Raw genomic sequence first — 21,000 nt, forward strand, 5'->3', positions numbered from 1 at the left:
GGGCATTCATGAATCCTTTTGAGTTGTTGCTGTTGAGCATCCTAGAAATGCTGGGGTCATTTTAGGGGTTCCCCTGGTGACTTTTTTGTCCGCTCACACAAGATCAACCGGTTTTCTTCTAAGAGGTTTGATAGATAACTAACAGTTTTGGTTTTTTTTAACTTTTTCGAAAACTCTTCGGTACCTGAAAGAAAGGGACAAATGAAGATATTTGTAAAGGAACATTCAGCAGTAAAATTCATTGAGTAGGAATGGACTAATTCCCTATAGGGTATTCTTTATTAACATTAGACTTTCTTTCAGCCAGTTGGTACTTAATAGCATTAGTTCTTCACTCAGTATGAAGTATAATGATCTGTTTTTGTTTCTGGCATACTACAGAAAATCAAACTGACCATGATTCCAACAAATTAAAATGGAATAATAGTTAGTACAGATATTTCTGAATCCTTCTTTTAGATTCATTTCACGATCTGCCTATCTTGTAGTACAAATTTTAAAAATTCAGTTTTGGATCATGAGAGGGATACTTAAATGAGCCAGTGCCAAGGACACATGGTTCTTATATGAAAACAATAGAGGCAGTCTTTGGCTGTTTCAGCCTGCACTTATGATTCACAGCTGTAGCTTTTGGGACAACAGTAGGTGAGTCCTAATTCTAATCACAACTTTATTCTTTTTCATCTCAGGTATAAAAAAACTTCTAACCTTCATGCTTTTTCCAAAAATACTACTGTTTTCTTCTACAGATCAAACCTCATTCATTTTTATAAATGTACATTTATAGTAGTTGAAAGTGTAGCTTGTGCTCACATTAAGAAAACCTTGTGGATTAAAGGTAAATTTACACATAGGAGTAGATTTGAATGATTTTTTTTTTTTGCTCTCAACAGGATTTTATGTAGTGAATTTATGTAGTGTTAATTCCTTCACTGAGTGATTATAGGTATGAAACTTACATCATTTCTGATCTTTAACCCATCAGAATTAAAGGTATTTTTGAAAAGTCAATAGGTGAAAGGAACTGATTTACAGTAGTTCTATTTTTGGACATCTTATTCAAGGAATTAAATGAAAATTAAATAATCTGAAATTTTTAACTAAGTCTAGAGTTCTGTTGCCTTAAATCTTTTGGCTGGAGAGTTAGGGGGGGTTGGCTATAACTAAAATAAAATCTAAAGATCTAGGTTTTATTTCTGGCACGTAGAATATAATATGAAAGCTATTTCTAAAAGGTCATGACAATGATGTGTTTTTAAAAACGCCTCAAGAAGGTAACTGTTTAGCAATTATTTAAATTGACTTGATTTCATTATCAATCTCCTTAGGACAAATAGCTTGAAGCTGGAAGGTATAAAGAAATTGTGGGGGAAAGAGGGCTATCTTCCCAAGAAGGAAAGCAAAACTGGTGATGAAACAGAAGCTCTGCCTGTCCCTCAAGAGAATATAATAATGGAGAATGTAGATCAAATTATAACAAAAAACGATCAATCTCAAGCCCTTACCCAATCTAAAGAAGAGAAAGAAAAGCAGCTGCTGGCATCATCATTATTTGTTGGACTAGGATCAGAAAGTACAATCAATTTGGTAAGTAGTCAGTTATATTCCTTTGAGAATCTGTATTCCCTGTTTTGAACAAAAAAACTGGCTCTACAAAAGCTCGTGACTGTTATCTATACACATGGTAGGAGTGGCTTCCCCAGCTCCAGAGCCACCAGTGACATACCTTTTATATTCCTGAAAGAGAAATCTAATTGGCTCAGCTTCAGTCAGGTATTCTCTTTAGTCCAGTCAGTTGGGGCAAGAGTCCGGGTCCAAATTAAGTTAAAAATAGGACCATGTGTATTCTCACCCCCATTGGTGGAGAGGACAGGTCTCAGTGGAAAGGGGACTTGATGGAAATATTACCAATAGTAATAGTTCAACAATATTGATATGTCTATGGAAAAAATACTTCTTAAAATGGTATTTTTAATAGTGAAAAAGAGGAATCAATTTTGATATCCTAACAGAATTGGTAGATAAATTATATTAGCTCTGAATATTACTTCGTCATTAAAAATGATAAATACTGCATTGTAAAATTAATACTTATATATTAAGCAAAAAAAGCAGAATATGAAGTTTTACTTATACCTTGCTTAAAACTGTTAAGATAAAAGTATATTGAGGTTGAAAGGAATAATACAAAAATGAAAATTACATTCAGACATTACGATTATTATTTTCAAAACTTTTTATGCCGATATATTATTCTCTTAGTAAAAAAATGAAAAAATGGAGTGAAGGACAAGTGCTATTTTTGAGTATCTGAGAATTCCACATGTAATTTTCTGTTTGGTGGGCAGATGATCCCACCTAGTGCAAAACTGTGATTAGAGCTATATTTTCTTCAGTTTTACATCATCACAGTTCTTTCATCCTCCATTTCCCTTGGTTGAATTTCCCTTCATCTCTGTCAACACTAGGCCAGTCTCTAGGCTACACTCTTTGCCTGTCATCTCTTTCTTTTCCAGACCCCACTTTTTTCAGACTTGATATTCCTTTCTAAGAAAAAGCAAATTCAGCCTAAAAGTATTAATAAGTATCTTAATGGTGTTTCAGTCAGCATTTGTAGTTCAGCAGCAGAGTGACTGATTTTGGGTCTTTGAGCTGTTCCAGCAGGCTGTGCTGAGGGTACCAGAGAATGACCTGGCACTGACAGGGCAAGTTCTCAGTGGTCAGAGTGCATCAAGTTCAGAGTGCATCCAGGCTTATGGAGCCCTGATTTGTGAACCTCATTGCTGATGTTGAAGGATTCCTGCCTTCTCAACGAAGTGCATAGCTTTCAGTTAGAGTCTTTCTCTGGAGAACATTCAGGGTGATAAATTAATTACCAGACTTTTTTGTGGTGGGCTTGAAATCAGAAATGTAATTAGGATGTTTTTCTATTTAAGTTAGGTTAAATCCTTTTTGGGTTACCCCTTAACATTTTTCTTTTCCCCTCAGCTATCACTAGAATAGTTGAAAAAAAAAAGAAAAGAGATATTTCCCTGTTTTATGGGGCCATGAATTCTGTGAGGAGCTATAACTCAGATGGCACCTTGCAGAAAGGAGGGGAAGCAAATAATTACATAAAATTAGCATGTATTCTCTTACCCCTCATCCCCAACTTTTCCTCTCTCACTCGGGCAAAGCAGGCAGGATTAGCACTGGATATGCTTCATCTGTATCATAAGTCCTTCTGCATGGCTGCTTTTCTCTAGCAATCCTATTCTCTTCTGATTTTTCTAGTGTTTAAGGTTCTCAGTTACATAGATCTAGGCTGTATTGAGTATTTCATTTTAATGAGCTTTTAGGTCTGTGGTCCATTCTGAGTTAATTTTTTTACATAGTTCACTGTAGGGGTTAAGGTGTTTTTTTTTTTTTCTTCCCATCTTTGCCTTTTATTTCACCTTCATTTAAAAAAGTATTTTCTGGGCTTCCCTGGTGGTGCAGTGGTTGAGAGTCTGCCTGTCGATGTAGGGATGTGGGTTCGTGCCCCAGTCCGGGAGGATCCCACATGCCGCGGAGCGGCTGGGCCCGTGAGCCATGGCCGCTGAGCCTGCACGTCTGGAGGCTGTGCTCCGCAACGGGAGAGGCCACAACAGCGAGAGGCCCGCGTACAGCAAAAAAAAAAAAAAGTATTTTCTCTGGGTTGTGAACCTGAGGTTGACTGTTTCTTTTTTTTTTTTTACATCTTTATTGGAGTATAATTGCTTTACAATGGTGTGTTAGTTTCTGCTTTATAACAAAGTGAATCAGTTATACATATACCTATGTTCCCATATCTCTTCCCTCTTGTGTCTCAATCCCTCCCACCCTCCCTATCCCACCCCTCTAGGTGGTCACAAAACACCAAGCTGATCTCCCTGTGCTGTGCGGCTGCTTCCCACTAGCTATCTATTTTACGTTTGGTACTGTATATATGACCATGCCACTCTCTCACTTTATCACAGCTTACCCTTCCCCCTCCCCATATCCTCAAGTCCATTCTCTAGTAGGTCTGTGTCTGTATTCCCGTCTTACCCCTAGGTTCTTCATGACATTTTTTTTTCTTAGATTCCATATATATGTGTTAGCATATAGTATTTATCTTTCTCTTTCTGACTTCACTCTGTATGACAGACTCTAGGTCCATCCACCTCACTACAAATAACGCAATTTTGTTTCCTTTTATGGCTGAGTAATATTCCATTGTATATATGTGCCACATCTTCTTTATCCATTCATCTGTTGATGGACACTTAGGTTGCTTCCATCTCCTGGCTATTGTAAATAGAGCTGCAATGAACATTTTGGTACATGACTCTTTTTGAATTATGGTTTTCTCAGGGTATATGCCCAGTAGTGGGATTGCTGAGTCATATGGTAGTTCTATTTGTAGTTTTATTTTATTTTTTTACATCTTTATTGGAGTATAATTGCTTTACAATGGTGTGCTAGTTTCTGCTTTATAACAAAGTGAATCAGTTGTACATATACATATGTTCCCATCTCTCTTCCCTCTTGTGTCTCCCTCCCTGCCACCCTCCCTATCCCACCCCTCTGGGTGGTCACAAAGCACCGGGCTGATCTCCCTGTGCTATGCTGCTGCTTCCCACTAGCTATCTATTTTACGTTTGGTAGTGTATATATGTCATGCCACTCTCTCGCTTTGTCACAGCTTACCCTTCCCCCTCCCCATATCCTCAAGTCCATCCTCTAATAGGTCTGTGTCTTCATTCCTGTCTTATCCCTAGTTTCTTCATGACATTTTTTTCCTTAAATTCCATATATATGTGTTAGCATATGGTATTTGTCTTTCTCTTTCTGACTTACTTCACTCTGTATGACAGACACTAGGTCTATCCACCTCATTACAAATAGCTCAGTTTCGTTTCTTTTTATGGCTGAGTAATATTCCATTGTATATATGTGCCACATCTTCTTTATCCATTCATCTGATGATGGACACTTAGGTTGTTTCCATCTCCTGGCTATTGTAAATAGAGCTGCAATGAACATTTTGGTACATGACTCTTTTTGAATTATGGTTTTCTTAGGGTATATGCCCAGTAGTGGGATTGCTGGGTCATATGGTAGTTCTATTTTTAGTTTTTTAAGGAACCTCCATACTGTTCTCCATAGTGGCTGTACCAATTAACATTCCCACCAGCAGTGCAAGAGTGTTCCCTTTTTTCCACACCCTCTCCAGCATTTATTGTTTCTAGATTTTTTGATGATGGCCATTCTGACCGGTGTGAGATGATACCTCATTGTAGTTTTGATTTGCATTTCTCTAATGATTAATGATGTTGAGCATTGTTTCATGCGTTTGTTGGCAATCTGTATATCTTCTTTGGAGAAATGTCTATTTAGGTCTTCTGCCCATTTTTGGATTGGCTTTTTTGGTTTTTTGATGTTGAGCTGCATGAGCTCCTTGTAGATTTTGGAGATTGATCCTTTGTAAGTTGCTTCATTTGCAAATATTTTCTGCCATTCTGAGGTTTGTCTTTTGGTCTTGTTTATGGTTTCCTTTGCTGTGCAGAACCTTTTAAGTTTCATTAGGTCCCATTTGTTTATTTTTGTTTTTATTTTCATTTCTCTAGGAGGTGGGTCAAAAAGGATCTTGCTGTGATTTATGTCATAGAGTGTTCTGCCTATGTTTTCCTCTAAGAGTTTGATAGTTTCTGGCCTTACATTTAGGTCTTTAATCCATTTTGAGCTTATTTTTGTGTATGGTGTTAGGGAGTGTTCTAATCTCATACTTTTACATGTACCTATCCAGTTTTCCCAGCACCACTTATTAAAGAGGCTGTCCTTTCTCCACTGCACCTTCCTGCCTCCTTATCAAAGATAAGGTGACCATATGTGTGTGGGTTTATCTCTGGGCTTTCTATCCTGTTCCTTTGATCTGTATTTCTGTTTTTGTGCCAGTACCATACAGTCTTGATTACTGTAGCTTTGTAGTATAGTCTGATGTCAGGGAGCCTGATTCCTCCAGCTCTGTTTTTCTTTCTCAAGATTGCTTTGGCTATTTGGGGTCTTGTGTGTATCCATACAAACTGTGAAATTTTTTGTTCTAGTTCTGTGAAAAATGCCAGTGATAGTTTGACAGGGATGGCATTGAATCTGTAGATTGCTTTGGGTAGTAGAGTCATTTTCACAATGTTAATTCTTCCAATCCAAGGACATGGTATATCTCTCCATCTATTTGTATCATCTTTAATTTCTTTCATCAGTGTCTTATAATTTTCTGCATACAGGTCTTTTGTCTCCTTAGGTAGGTTGATTCCTAGATATTTTATTCTTTTTGTTGCAATGGTAAATGGGAGTGTTTCCTTAATTTCACTTTCAGATTTTTCATCATTAGTGTATAGGAATGCCATAGATTTCTGTGCATTAATTTTGTATCCTGCTACTTTACCAAATTCATTGATTAGCTCTAGTAGTTTTCTGGTAGCATCTTTAGGATTCTCTATGTGTAGTATCATGTCATCTGCATACAGTGACAGCTTTACTTCTTCTTTTCCGATTTGTATTCCTTTTATTTCCTTTTCTGATTGCTGTAGCTAAAACTTCCAACTCTATGTTGAATAAGAGTGGTGAGAGTGGGCAACCTTGTCTTGTTCCTGATCTTAGTGGAAATGATTTTAGTTTCTCACCATTGAGGACAATGTTGGCTGTGGGTTTGTCATATATGGCCTTTAATATGTTGAGGAAAGTTCCCTCTATGCCTAGTTTCTGCAGGGTTTTTATCATAAATCGATGTTGAATTTTGTCGAAAGCTTTCTCTGCATCTATTGAGATGATCATATGGTTTTTCTCCTTCAGTTTGTTAATATGGTGTATCACGTTGATTGATTTGCGTATATTGAAGAATCCTTGCATTCCTGGAATAAACCCCACTTGATCATGCTGTATGATCCTTTTAATATGCTGTTGGATTCTGTTTGCTATTATTTTGTTGAGGATTTTTGCATCTATGTTCCTCAGTGATATTGGCCTGTAGTTTTCTTTCTTTGTGACATCGTTGTCTGGTTTTGGTATCAGGGTGATGGTGACCTCGTAGAATGAGTTTGGGAGTGTTCCTCCCTCTGCTATATTTTGGAAGAGTTTGAGAAGGATAGGTGTTAGCTCTTCTCTAAATGCTTGATAGAATTTGCCTGTGAAGCCATCTGGTCCTGGGCTTTTGTTTGTTGGAAGATTTTTAATCAGTTTCAGTTTCAGTGCTTGTGACTGGTCTGTTCATATTTTCTATTTCTTCCTGATTCAGTCTTGGCAGGTTGTGCATTTCTAAGAATTTGTCCATTTTTTCCAGGTTGTCCATTTTATTGGCTTAGAGTTGCTTGTAGTAATCTCTCGTGATCTTGTGTATTTCTGCAGTGTCAGTTGTTACTTCTCCTTTTTCATTTCTAATTCTATTGATTTGAGTCTTCTCCCTTTTTTTTGTGATAAGTCTGGCTAATGGTTTATCAATTTTGTTTATCTTCTCAAAGAACCAGCTTTTAGTTTTATTGATCTTTGCTATCGTTTCCTTCATTTCTTTTTCATTTATTTCTGATCTGATCTTTATGATTTCTTTCCTTCTGCTAACTTTGGGGGTTTTTTGTTCTTCTTTCTCTAATTGCTTTAGGTGCAAGTTTACGTTGTTTATTCGAGACGTTTCCTGTTTCTTAAGGTAGGATTGTATTGCTATAAACTTCCCTCTTAGAATTGCTTTTGCTGCATCCCATAGGTTTTGGGTCGTTGTGTCTCCATTGTCATTTGTTTCTAGGTATTTTTTTATTTCCTCTTTGATTTCTTCAGTGATCACTTCATTATTAAGTAGTGTATTGTTTAGCCTCCATGTGTTTGTATTTTTTACAGATCTTTTCCTGTAATTGATATCTAGTCTCATAGCATTGTGGTCGGAAAAGATACTTGATACAATTTCAATTTTCTTAAATTTACCAAGGCTTGATTTGTGACCCAGGATATGATCTATCCTGGAGAATGTTCCATGAACACTTGAGAAAAATATGCATTCTGTTGATTTTGGATGGAATGTCCTATAAATATCAATTAAGTCCATCTTGTTTAATGTCTCATTTAAAGTTTGTGTTTCCTTATTTATTTTCATTTTGGATGATATGTCCATTGGTGAAAGTGGGGGGTTAAAGTCCCCTACTATGAATGTGTTACTGTCGATTTCCCCTTTTATGGATGTTGGTATTTGCCTTATGTATTGAGGTGCTCCTATGTTGGGTGCATAAATATTTACAATTGTTATATCTTCTTCTTGGATCGATCCCTTGATCATTATGTAGTGTCCTTCTTTGTCTCTTCTAATAGTCTTTATTTTAAAGTCCATTTTGTCTGATATGAGAATTGCTACTCCAGCTTTCTTTTGGTTTCCATTTGCATGGAATATCTTTTCCCATGTCCTCGCTTTCAGTCTGTATGTGTCCCTAGGTCTGAAGTGGTTCTCTTGTAGACAGCATATATATGGTCTTGTTTTTTGTATCCATTCAGCCAGTCTGTGTCTTTTGGTGGGAGCATTTAGTCCATTTACATTTAAGGTAATTATTGATATGTATGTTCCTATTCCCATTTTCTTAATTGTTTTGGGTTTTTTATTGTAGGTCTTTTCTTTCTCTTGTGTTTCTTGCCTACAGAATTTCCTTTAGCATTTGTTGTAAAGCTGGTTTGGTGGTGCTGAACTCTCTCAGCTTTTGCTTGTCTGTGAAGGTTTTAATTTCTCCATCAAATCTGAATGAGGTCTTTGCTGGGTAGAGTAATCTTGGTTGTAGGCTTTTCTCCTTCATCACTTTAAATATGTCCCGCCAGTCCCTTCTGGCTTGCAGAGTTTCTGCTGAACGATCCGCTGTTAATCTTATGGAGATTCCCTTGTGTGTTATTTGTTGTTTTTCCCTTGCTGCTTTTAATATGGTTTCTTTGTATTTAATTTTTGAAAGTTTGATTAATATGTGTCTTGGCGTGTTTCTCATTGGATTTATCCTGTATGGGACTCTCTATGCTTCCTGGACTTGACTGACTATTTCCTTTCCCATATTAGGGAAGTTTTCAACTATAATCTTTTCAAATATTGTCTCAGTCCCTCTCTTTTTCTCTTCTTCTTCTGGAACCCCTATAATTCGAATGTTGGTGAGTATAATGTTGTCCCAGAGGTCTCTGAGACTGTCCTCATTTCTTTTCATTCTTTTTTCTTTATTCTGCTCTGCACTAGTTATTTCCACTATTTTATCTTCCAAGTCACTTATCCATTCTTCTGCCTCAGTTATTCCGCTATTGATCCCTTCTAGAGTATTTTTAATTTCATTTATTGTGTTGTTCATCATTGCTTGTTTCCTCTAGTTTTTCTAGGTCCTTGTTAAATGTTTCTTGCATTTTCTCTCTTCTATTTCCAAGATTTTGGATCATCTTTACTATCATTATTCTGAATTCTTTTTCTGGTAGACTGCCTATTTCCTCTTCATTTGTTAGTTCTGGTGGGTTTTTACCTTGTTCCTTCATCTGCTGTGTGTTTTTCTGTCTTCTCATTTTGCTTATCTTACTGTGTTTGGAGTCTCCTTTTTGCAGGCTGCAGGTTTGTTGTTCCCGTTGTTTTTGGTGTCTGTCCCCAGTGGCTAAAGTTGGTTCAGTGGGTTGTGTAGGCTTCCTGGTGGAGAGGACTAGTGCCTGTGTTCTGGTGGATGAGGCTGGATCTTGTCTTTCTGGTGGGCAGGTCCCCATCTGGTGGTGTGTTTTAGGGTGTCTGTGGCCTTATTATGATTTTAGGCAGCCTCACTGCTAATGGGTGGGGTTGTGTTCCTGTCTTGCTAGTTGTTTGGCATAGGGTGTCCAGCACTGTAGCTTGCTGGTCGTTGAGTGAAGCTGGGTGTTGGTGTTGAGATGGAGATCTCTGGGAAATTTTCGCTGTTTGATATTACGTGGAGCTGGGAGGTGTCTTGTGGACCAGTGTCGTGAAGTTGGCTCTCGCACCTCAGAGGCACAGCACTGACTCCTGGCTGCAGCACCAAGAGCCCTTCATCCACATGGCCAGCCCGCTGTCCCCATGACTGTTACGGCTTCGGCTGCCGGGGCCCCTCAAGAGCCGGCAGCCTCAGTGAGGCCGCCCTCCCCTCAGGCTCCGGGGCAGTTCCATGTCGGCGGAGGGAAGAGACCCTGAGCCAGGAGTTTCAGCTCTGCGGAAACCGACTGTTTCTTTTCTTTAAGTAATTTAACAAAGATGTCTCTCTGGTGTCTTCTGGCTTGTGTAACTTCTAACTAACAGCAGATTAGACAGTGCAGAAGAAAAGATCAGGGACTTCCCTGGTGGTCCAGTGATTAAAACTCCACACTCCCAATGCAGGGGCCCCAGGTTTGATCCCTGGTCAGGGAACTAGATCCTACATCCTACAACTAAAGATCCTGCATGCTGCAACTAAAAGATCCCACATGCTGCAACGAAGATCCCGCGTGCCACAGCTAACATGCAGCACATCCAAATACATAAATAAATAAATATTTTAAAAAGTAAAGATCATACACTTGAAGACAAAGTAATAGAAACTATCCAAAATGAAACACAGAGAGAACGAAAAGACAAAACAGAAAACAACCCAGAGCATCAGTGACCTGAGGAACAATATTGAGCAGTCTAATGTACATCTAATTCGAGTCCCATGGCTACTGGAAATGGAAGTCCTCCTCTCCCCCAAACCCTCAACTTTTTAAATTAATTAATTAATTAATTTTGGCTGCAGTGGGTCTTCTCTAGTTGTGGCGTGCGGGCTCTCTAGTTGCATTATACAGGCTCTAGAGCATGTGGGCTCAGTAGTTGTGGCACATGGGCTTAGTTGTGGTATGTGAGATCTTACTTCCCCAATCAGGGATCAAACCTGGAGCACGGAGTCTTAACCACTGGACCTCCAGGGAAGTCCCCCAACTTGTTTTCATTTTTGTGTTAATATAACGTTAGTTCTTGTTTGATGGCTTCTGAATTGAAAGGTAAGAGACAAACTTAGCTGCTGAGACTTGGAACAGAGCTAGAATTCTGGTTAACTAGAATCATGTGAAGGATGGCCACTCAGTGTTAAAGACCCCAGGAGGATGAACTTAAAGTAGACCCAGTCTACTGCACTGATTCTACATAGAACTTTGTGAGGCAAGGGGGCACTTGAGCCATCACTCTTCTTAGATGGATTCGCAGACATTTCCTTGGGAGGCTTAGCTCAAGAATGGCAAGTTTGCTGTTCCCATCTCCTGAGTCTGTACCAAACATCACTAGTTACTTTTAGAATTCTTTCTTGCTATGTGTTCCAGTCACCCACACTAGCTGTTTCTTGAGGTGAAGTCAGTTTTTCTTCCCTGCTTATCGACTCACAGGTCATGAAAACAGGATTATTATAGATTACTGAACCAAAGTTTGACCCATCCCTGTATTTGAGGGTATCTTAGCTTCTACAGCACAACTCTGGAAACTCAAAAAATGGCTAGCTTTCTCACTGTTTTTAATTTGTGCAGTTCTGTACTCTAGTTTTCTTAAGTCTAACAAGTTTTTAGAATTGTCCATTATTGACTTTTTGACCTTATTTCTGTTTCTTATTTTATGTGTTTTTAGTGAGAAATAGATATAGCTTACTAGTTCAAAGTTATGTAGCTGTCAGAATTTTAGGACTTAACATTTTATTCATCTCTGAATTTTTGTTAATCTATGCTTTATAGGTAGAACCTTAGCAAGTTAGTACATTGCTCATTTGAAATTATAAAAAAAATTTAAAACTCATGACTTAGTAGAATGGTTTCTTTTTCTATTATTATGTTTTATCTTTGCAGCTAGGAAAAGCAGATACCCTTTCTCACAAGTTCAGAAGGAAATCAAAAGTCAAGGAAACCAAAAGTGGGCAAACAACCACTGCTCAAAATATGACCCGTTCTTCCTTTAGTTCTTCATCAAATGTGACTTATGAAGAAGACTATTATTTGGATCATTTGCAGGATAGAGGAGACAAAGAAGTAAAGAAATTTTCTCTTAATTCAGAACTTTTAGATTCTGAGTCACTCACAGAACTGCCCTTGGTTGAGAAAATCTCAAATTGCAGGCTGTCTACACCCTCTTTGTTTGCTGATAACAACATGGAAGTTTTTCACCCTCCTCAGTCCACTGCAGCCTCAGTTGCCAATGAAATCTCTTTAGCTGCTTCTTTGTTGGAAGAAACTACTGAACACGTGCATTCAGATCTTATGGAGGTCTGTAATAATGAAACCATATCAGTGTCTTCTTACAAAATTTGGAAAGATGAGTGTTTGTTGATGGTCTGGTCAATTTTTAATAAGAGTGCTTCAGAACTGAAAAGTGCTAACTTAGAAATTGCTCCTGCAGAAAATTTCAAGGTAAGACAATGAATTACTTAATGTTTCTTAGTGTAAGAAACATTACTTAGTGTTTCTGCTGTTGACTCATCTGATAGCTTGTAAATTTCTCTCACATCCTTCTTTCCTCTTTAGCAAAAACAGTGAAAGGTGTGACAGATTGTTTTATTATTTTAAGTAGGAAAAATTTATTCAAAAGAGACAAGGAAGCATAATAAAGATGTTTTGGGGAAGACTGAGAAAACTGACCCAATTTCTTCCATGAGCTAGAATGTATTGAATGGGATACTACCTGGGCCTGACCTGGGCAGAAGTTCCTGACTGTAGATGTTCATTAGAATCACCTGTGGAACTTAAAAACACAAAACAAAACCCAATTCAGTTGTCTGAGCTTTAGCACCAGAGCTTGAGTAAGGGTGGAGAATGAGAGGGAAAGATTTTTTTTTTTTTTGCACTCTCCTAGCTTTAAAAATTTGGTGCTAGGGACTTCCCTGGTGGACAAATGGTAAAGAATCCACCTTCCAATGTAGGGACACAGGTTTGATCCCTGGTCAGGGAACTAAGATCCCACATGCCCCAGGGCAACTAAGCCTGCGCACCACAACTACTGAGCTCATGTGCCTCAACAAGAGCCCACGTGCAGCCAACTATAGAGCCCGCACACCCTGGAGCCTGTGCGCCACAGCTAGAGAGAAGCCCGTGCACCACAGCGAAGAGCCTGCATGCCGCAATGAAAGATCCCGCATACCTCAACAATCCCACATACCTCAATGAAGATCCTGCATGCTGCACCTAAGACCTGATGCAGCCAAAAAAAAATAAATTAATTAAAAAAAAAAACTGGTACTAGCTAGTATTGAGAGCCACATGACTAGAGTTTAATCTGTTTTTTGTTGTTGTTAAACCATACAGACATTTTCATTGTAATACCATTTGTTACATAATTCTGACCTATGTATTATTATTTCTTAATTATCTGTGCTAGTGAATTTTTCTCAAGTGAAGTTGTCAGTTATCTTCATGGTGTGGCTTGTTATTAACATCTCACAATTGTATGCTTTTGTAGCACTTCAATTAAATAGAAAATAGTTATTCATATGATAGCCTGTATTGAACCCTTCTTCAATACTTACATTACTTTTATTTACAGATCACTGAGCAACCTGGATGCTGCTTGCCTGTAATAGAAGCAGAAAGCACCAGAAACTTTGAATACAGTGTGCAGATGGAAAAACCTTTTACAGAAGGGAATCTTTCTGGTTTTATAAATTATCAAGTGATGGATACTCATTCTGTTCAGCTCGAATTTTCAGTAAACTTATCACTATTAGATTTCATTAGGTAAATATTTTTTAGAATATTAATTCAAGTTATTCCTTCATTCAGCAAATATTTATTAGGCCTCTTCTCTGGACAGAGCACTGTACTAGGTGCTAGAGAGTGTAACAACTCAAAACTACACATACCCCTATGTTTAGGGAGTGTTCAGTCTAGGGAGGAGACATCGAACAATCACATAAATGCATGTATAATTGTGAATTGTGCTATGAACAGGAAGTAAATGGTATGATGGGCCATTATAATGTGGGTCCTGATGTAGGTTCGAGTTGGCTAGTGATCTTGGAGAACTTCTGAGGGAAAGTAATATTAAAGTAATGTTTAAACTGAAATAATTTCAAAGATTCTGCCTGACTTTTTAAAAAGCTTTTAAAGTTTCTTTCATTTGTGTTTCATTTATTTGATTAATTCTTTCATAAAGTTTGTTCATTAAGTTTTAGATCTGCAAGAAAATGGCTTAACAAAGTTACTAAACTTTTATTAGACATACAGTATTTAGTATTTTACTAGCATTGTGCAGTTACCCAAATAATTGAAAACAACCTTTTAACCCTTCTGCTCTTGTTTAGTATTATGAATATATTATACTGTATTCAAACATTTTTAAAAATGAAGCCTGCCTGAACCAAGAATGCAGAATACCAATGAATATCTGTAAAAAAATTTTTTTAACCTTCACACATCTACCTGTGTTAGACTACTATAATTTTTGCCCATTCTTTAAAGCCTTTTAGTAAGAGCATGTTTATCAATCTGTCAGAGTATTTATTTATACCTGTGGTGCTGAAAAGATAGAATCTAGCCTTCAAAAAACTTACATTCTGTGACTACAAAGGTATGTCCCATGGTGAGCATTAGTAACCTGAAGAAGCACAACATATATGACACAGACGGTTCTTCTGTGCTTATTAATAAAATCCTCTGTATCTTAAAAAAATATTTTTCCTGGGCTTCCCTGGTGGCGCAGTGGTTGAGAGTCCGCCTGCCGATGCAGGGGACACGGGTTCGTGCCCCGGTCCAGGAAGATCCCACATGCCGCGGAGCGGCTGGGCCCGTGAGCCATGGCCACTGAGCCTGCGCGTCTGGAGCCTGTGCTCCGCAACGGGAGAGGCCACAACAGTGAGAGGCCCGCGTACCGCAAAAAAAAAAAAAAAATATATATATATATATATATATTTTTTTTTTTTCCTAATTATAAATTCAATACATAGTTATAAAGATTTAAATGCTGTAGAAAAATATAAGTAGAATATAAAAATTTCCTATAATTCCTCCCAGAGATACCCCATTGTAAACTATTTGATCTTCAGTCACCTGAACCATTTAAAAAATACATTTATTAAAATCCTTTCTCTTGGTCCAGTTTGCTTAAGGTGCTAAGTCTTTGTATTCTTACTCTTGTACATGACTTTGATAGAGTATCTCATCCCCAAATCTAAAGTATACATGAAAGAAAAGTTTTATATTTGAATGATTCATGAAATTACTTGGTGAAATTTTACTGTAATGACTAATACTCAGAAAAAGAGAGAACTGGGTGATTTATTGAAAAGACATTTGTTCTTTAATAACATTTGCTTTCAGCATTTTCTTCAGGTTGGAGGATAATGGTAAGTATCCTAATCATATTTGGTTTAAAAAACATAGATTTTGTGGGATTTAGATTTACAATGATTTTTTTTATTCCCACGAGTCATTTGAAATGTACTTATCTGTTTAGAATCATTTCATTCTTAATGGACATAAATCTAATTTTAAAAATTATTTTTAGGCCATTAAAAATCTCGACTGAAGACTTTGGTAAACTCTGGTTATCCTTCGCAAATGATGTGAAACAAAATGTGAAGATGTCAGAATCACAAGCTGCTCTGCCTTCTACCTTAAAGACCCTGCAACAGGAACTAAGACTTCATGTTGTTGACATTATAGGTTTGTAGTGTTCTAAAAAGGCAATCTTGTGTTTATAGGGGCTTTCTTACAATCAGAAAACAAATCAACTCTTATAAGTGTCAGATTTCTTAGAGCTGTATTTCATGTTATGAGTATCTTTCAGATAAGTGTGTTGTTCAGACTTCATTAAAGAATTTTTTTGTGTGGTAAAATATACATAACAAAATTTACCATTTTAACCATTTTTAAATGTACAGATTAGTGGCATTAAATACATTCATGTTGTGCAGCCATTGCCACCATCATCTCCAGAACTTTTTCCTCTTTCCTAACTAAAACTGTACCCATTAAACACTAACTCCCCATTGCCCCTCCCTCTCCAGCCCTTCGCAACCACCATTCTATTTTCTATCCCTATGAACTTTACTACTCTAGTTACCTCATCTAAGTAGAATCATACAATATTTGTCCTTTTGTGACTGGCTTATTTCACTTATCATAATGTCTTCAAGGTTCATCTATATTATGTGTCAAAATTTCCTTCCTTTTTAAGCCTGAATATTGTTCCATTTTACGAATGTACCACATTTGTTTATCCATTAATCTTTTGACGGACACTGGGGTTGCTTCCACCTTTTGGCTATTGTGAATAACGCTGCTTTGAACATGGGTGTACAAATAAATCTGTTTGAGTCCCTGCTTTCGGTTCTTTTGGTTATATACCCAGAAGTAGAATTGCTGAGTCATATGGTAATTCTATATTTAATTTTTGGAGAAACTGTCATGTTGTTTTTCACAGGAACTGCACCATTTACATTCAGCAATGCACGGGGGTTGCAGTTACTTCACATCCTCACCAACACTTATTTATTTATTTATTTATTTTGATAATCACCATCTCGATGGGTATGAACTAGTATCTCACTTTAGTTTTGATTTGCATTTCCTTAATGATCAGTGATGTTGAATATCTTTTCATGTGCTTATTGGCCATTTGTATATCTTCTTTGTAGAAATGTCTGTTGAAGTCTTTTTGTATTAAAGAATTTCTCACTTTGTTTTGCTGTAGGCAATGAAGGGCTGTTGGCCTGTCAGCTGCTCCCATCCATCCCCTGCTTGCTGCATTTCCGAGTTCATGGTGACATGTTAGCCCTGTGGTTCAGATCCTCCTGCTCTACTCTTCCTGATTATTTACTATATCAGTGTCAAAAGGTGATGGAAGGATCCTAGCAGAAGCTCTGCTTATATTTTACTCCATCAAAATAAATGGTTTACATAGATAAACTTATTTACCAAAGTAAAAAGGACTCATGGTACTTCTAATGAAAATGGGGATTATTATAAGTGTGGTTTTATGTGTTTTCTTTATGATTCCTGATCAAGAAAGATCCCCAAGAAACTGTACCCCTAACCTTTTACTCAGGATTGTACAGTATGTTTGGGTCCTAAAACAGTGACCTAAGCTAATGTTATAAACTGCTAATGATTTATATATCACTTAGTGTAGAGGGACTGAAAATATTTATTTTGTTATAAATAATTTTATAGCAGATTTACTCTAGTGCTAGCTGATTTATAGTAAAGCCAACTCTCAGTTCTCTGCATTAATGGAGGGGAGACATGGACTTAATAATCCCAAATCGAATTCAAATTTGGCTTTGGAATGCAATGTATGCTTTTTGGTAGGCAAGTCATTACTTTCAATAATGTTTTGCTTAGATCAGTATTGATCTAAGTTGGCACAGCACACACTAATAGTTCAGGAGATCCATGAGCATGTTGGATATTGGGGGGATCCAATCTGTGGTACAGTTTTTATTATAGGTAACTTGTTACACATAATTGCAGACAGTTAGGCTATAAAATTTGTTTTCCACTTGCGTTTATTTTTAAAATTCAAAGTGACTCAGTGTATTCTTGTTTTACAAACTCAGAGCCATTTACAAAATATTGTATAGAAACAAAACCTGAAAGAGCACACAGTACTAAAGTAAACAGGTATAAAAGGACTTTTTAGTTATGGCAAATATCTTAGTTTCCACTTGGGTTTTTTTTTTTGGCAAATTAAAATTTGTGATTAGAGTATAAACGGCAAAACCATCTTTCCTGGGCTTTGAATCCACTAGTATTCAATGGATACAACCAGAAGAGTGACTGTCTAAGTATACCATACAGGTTCTTCAGTAAAATATATGATTTTTATGTTACAGTTGTGCCTATATATATGGCCTTTGTCAGAAAAGAGGTTAAGCCTAATATGAATGATAGACCAGAATCTTGAGATTATACATTAATGTTAAAGACTGAAATAGTATTTTATAAAACCTTATGGTGCTGTGGAAAATATTTATTATTTCACTTTTTCTGATACTTCACCGTGGAAACTATTCAGGTAATATAGTTTTAAGTCATTGCAGTTAATACTCTGGTTAATTGGTACTGTTTATCACCCAGGTGTGGAATTGTGGTTTTAGGTTATCTCATTATTAATCATAGCTGATAAAGATGCTGAGGAGATTCCCCAAAGCTGATAGAGTTCATTAGTCATTTGTGTTTAGCATATCTCTCCCTAAAAACAAAAGCAGCATTAAAAAATTAATTTATAAGCTACTCATTAAAAAAAAATAACACCTTGTTAATTTCATGCTTTTAAAAAACATACAGTGAAACCTTGCTGCAAGAGCAATGAGAATTGGCTAGAATTTCCTGAGTAGGTTTCTTCTTTTGAATAGAAGATCAGATTCATCCTCAAGCTCCCAGCAGTGTCATGATGAAGGGAATGTGAATGATGGGGGAGTGGTGGACACTGGTGGCTAGACTCATCAGCTTTCTCTTTATTCCTGCGTCTGTCAGCAGCACCCTCCCACCCTACCTGGTTCTGCTGACACTCTGACAAAGAGATAGGAAGTGCCCTCTCACTTTGCAAAGGAATGTAGAGTGTGGCAAAAGAGGTGCTTCTGTTTTTTGTGTCCCTGCTTCCATGTGTTTGCATGGTAACCAAGGCTGGGTGTGGAGCAGTGGATGTAAGGTGCCCAGCAAGCAGATGGACAGCTAGCTGGGACAGATTACAGTGAGCTACTGTGCTGCTTTGTTACAGGGTGTTCATGGGTGACAGTGAGAGACATGCTTGGCCTACAGCTCTGTCTAATGGTGGGAAATGTGTAATGGTAGGTTAGGGCTGGGAGCATGATTTGGGGTCTGCCAAGGGGAACATGGTGTCACTTTTGTTCTTTCTAAACCCACTACATAGAAAGTAAGGTAACAGTTTCTACTGAAATGTTTAGTAGAATGTTTACATTTTTATATTTTTATGGTTTTTAAAACAAACAGTAATAGGAAAGAGTAGATCTTAGTGAACTTTAGAGCAGTATATATTCTACCTAAACTAATTAATCTTTTAAGTTCTAGATCAGGCATCACCAACCTTTTTTGCATTGTAGGAGATGTGACTATGAAGTAGGAAGAACAATTTTTGTGGGCAGATCGTCTCTTTACCTTCTAGTCATAATTTAGTCAAGTAAAGGGGCATCATCTGGAGTGAGAGCTATTGTAGGGGAGACTCAGCTGTGTGAGTTCTGTGCTGGGCATCTTTGCTGAGAATGCAGGTGGCAACAAGTGTGAATCTGGGGAGAATGAAGGGAAGACCAGAAAGCCTTAAGAGCAGGTGGAGCAAGAAGGATCAGGTTCCCACCAGAATAGTCCCTGTGGAGTCAGGCAGATTAGTCTCGGGAATGTGGGCCCCCGAATAAGGATCCTTCTGAAAAAACTGCAGATGGAAGCCGAGCGGTTACCAAGGGCTAATATGCCAAGCATGCCAAGCACCACAGACGCTCTGCAGAGGAGCATTATTCAAGACAATATTCTGTCGTCTACCAAAACAATTGTGGTGAAAATGCAGTATTTTATTTGTTCCTTTATTTTAGTTCATGTCATGAATATTTAAAAATATCGAGCTTTTTTTTTTTAATGGATAAATGTGGTCTTTGTCTCATGATTTTGAGTCACTAAAAGTGCACTGAACCTATTCACATGTCTTTTAAGGTGTTTGTTTTCAAAATTTAGGAGGGAAAAATGCAAGTGAATAACAACTTCCCAGACATTAATTAATTACCTTATTTTGGAGTTGAATTCTGTAATTTGAAAAAAATCATTTAAACATGTAATAAATACTAAGTGATCTATATTGTTCTTTGGTCTATATATATGCTTTATCATCTAAATAGCTGAATAAAAGTAATACTATTCAGTAATTAGATAGGCATTAGCTAAAAAGAGCAGAAGCAATTGGAATGGGATGAAAAGAGTAATATACTCATTACAGCCCCAAAGAATGTCATCTAATTGGTTAAAAGTAAAGATAACTGCTCTTTCTGTATGATGTTCAGAGAAAACTTTATGGGCTTCCGACAGGTTAGAGCATGGATCGATCCTCAGGTGCCTGTCCCTATCCCCTACTTTCATCCTGGCCTTACCAGAGCATTCAAAGCAGAGTGTTTTGTTTCTGTATTCCTCTCCTCAAGATGCAAGAAACACGGTAAGTCAGGTGGTGACTTAGTGTCCAAAGACTCTGAGTCTCCTGGCCATCTCTATATTGTGTATCCTAAAACACAAAGCTAGATCAGAAATGGTATTTAAATCTCACTGATGCCTCTTGTTGGCTATACTGTGTAGCAGAAAAAATGTTCTGAGACTTGAAACCCCATCTTTGGGCCACAGAAGGTAAGGAGGTTTAAATGCCTCACACCTACTGCAGTAACTAAAAAGAAGGGTGGCCTGCAGCCAAATGGACTGGGGTTAATGATTATATGAATGTTACTCGTTATGTGTGTGCATAATGAGAGACATGAGCTTTTTATGGTTAGGAAACAGGTGTGTATTTTTATGTCCCTTTTGCCTGGTACCTGACAGTCACTCAGTTTATTGAATGAATGCCAAAAGAGACCTGTTCCCTCAAAATAAGTAATCTGAGACCATGTAATATCAAGGGATTTTAGTGATCCTGTGGCTCTCCCAGAAATAAAGAAAAGTGATCTGATCTGGTTTATAGATATAAGTCAGCAGAAAAGCATTCTAGTGAAAATAGCTCGTGCCAGTTTGAACCAGGTAGGAGAGAGGAAATATGACCACTTGATGAGAACCTTACCAGTTTAAGGCTAAGTCCCATGAGAATTTGCCGTGTCGTTTAAGAGATCTCTGCAAATGCAGTGTGATTACAGCTAGAAATTATGACTTGGAGAATGGGGACTTTGATGTCCACAAAGTCTTACTGGTCTAGAAGAACTTGTTCTAGGACAGGAAGCAGTAGACATTTGGTCAGTGAAGTTAAAGATAGGGAGCTACTGAATATGATAAGGCAGATTTACCAGCTAAATTAGTATCACTTATTTCTTTATCAAAGTAAGAACTGATAATGGG

The 21,000-nt window shown here is 37.5% G+C and overlaps 1 protein-coding gene across 4 annotated transcripts in view; it reads left to right on the top strand.

Annotated features, from left to right (window-relative positions):
* AP4E1 (adaptor related protein complex 4 subunit epsilon 1) overlaps window positions 1-19,766 on the top strand; it is a 72,618-nt gene extending 52,852 nt beyond the window's left edge. For 3 of the 4 annotated variants that reach the window (XM_060096835.1, XM_060096837.1, XM_060096836.1), the window contains 5 exons: window positions 1,329-1,587; window positions 11,821-12,378; window positions 13,508-13,698; window positions 15,467-15,624; window positions 16,655-19,766. In XM_060096835.1, coding sequence (XP_059952818.1) covers window positions 1,329-1,587; window positions 11,821-12,378; window positions 13,508-13,698; window positions 15,467-15,624; window positions 16,655-16,815 — 1,327 coding nt within the window. In that variant the 3' untranslated portion in view covers window positions 16,816-19,766. The remainder of the gene's footprint in view (window positions 1-1,328; window positions 1,588-11,820; window positions 12,379-13,507; window positions 13,699-15,466; window positions 15,625-16,654) is intronic. The other variant, XM_060096838.1, reaches the window with a different exon arrangement.
* The last annotated feature ends 1,234 nt before the right edge of the window (window positions 19,767-21,000 follow it).

Source organism: Mesoplodon densirostris, chromosome 4 (genome assembly GCF_025265405.1).
Source record: "Mesoplodon densirostris isolate mMesDen1 chromosome 4, mMesDen1 primary haplotype, whole genome shotgun sequence".
Taxonomy (NCBI): Eukaryota; Metazoa; Chordata; class Mammalia; order Artiodactyla; family Ziphiidae; genus Mesoplodon; species Mesoplodon densirostris.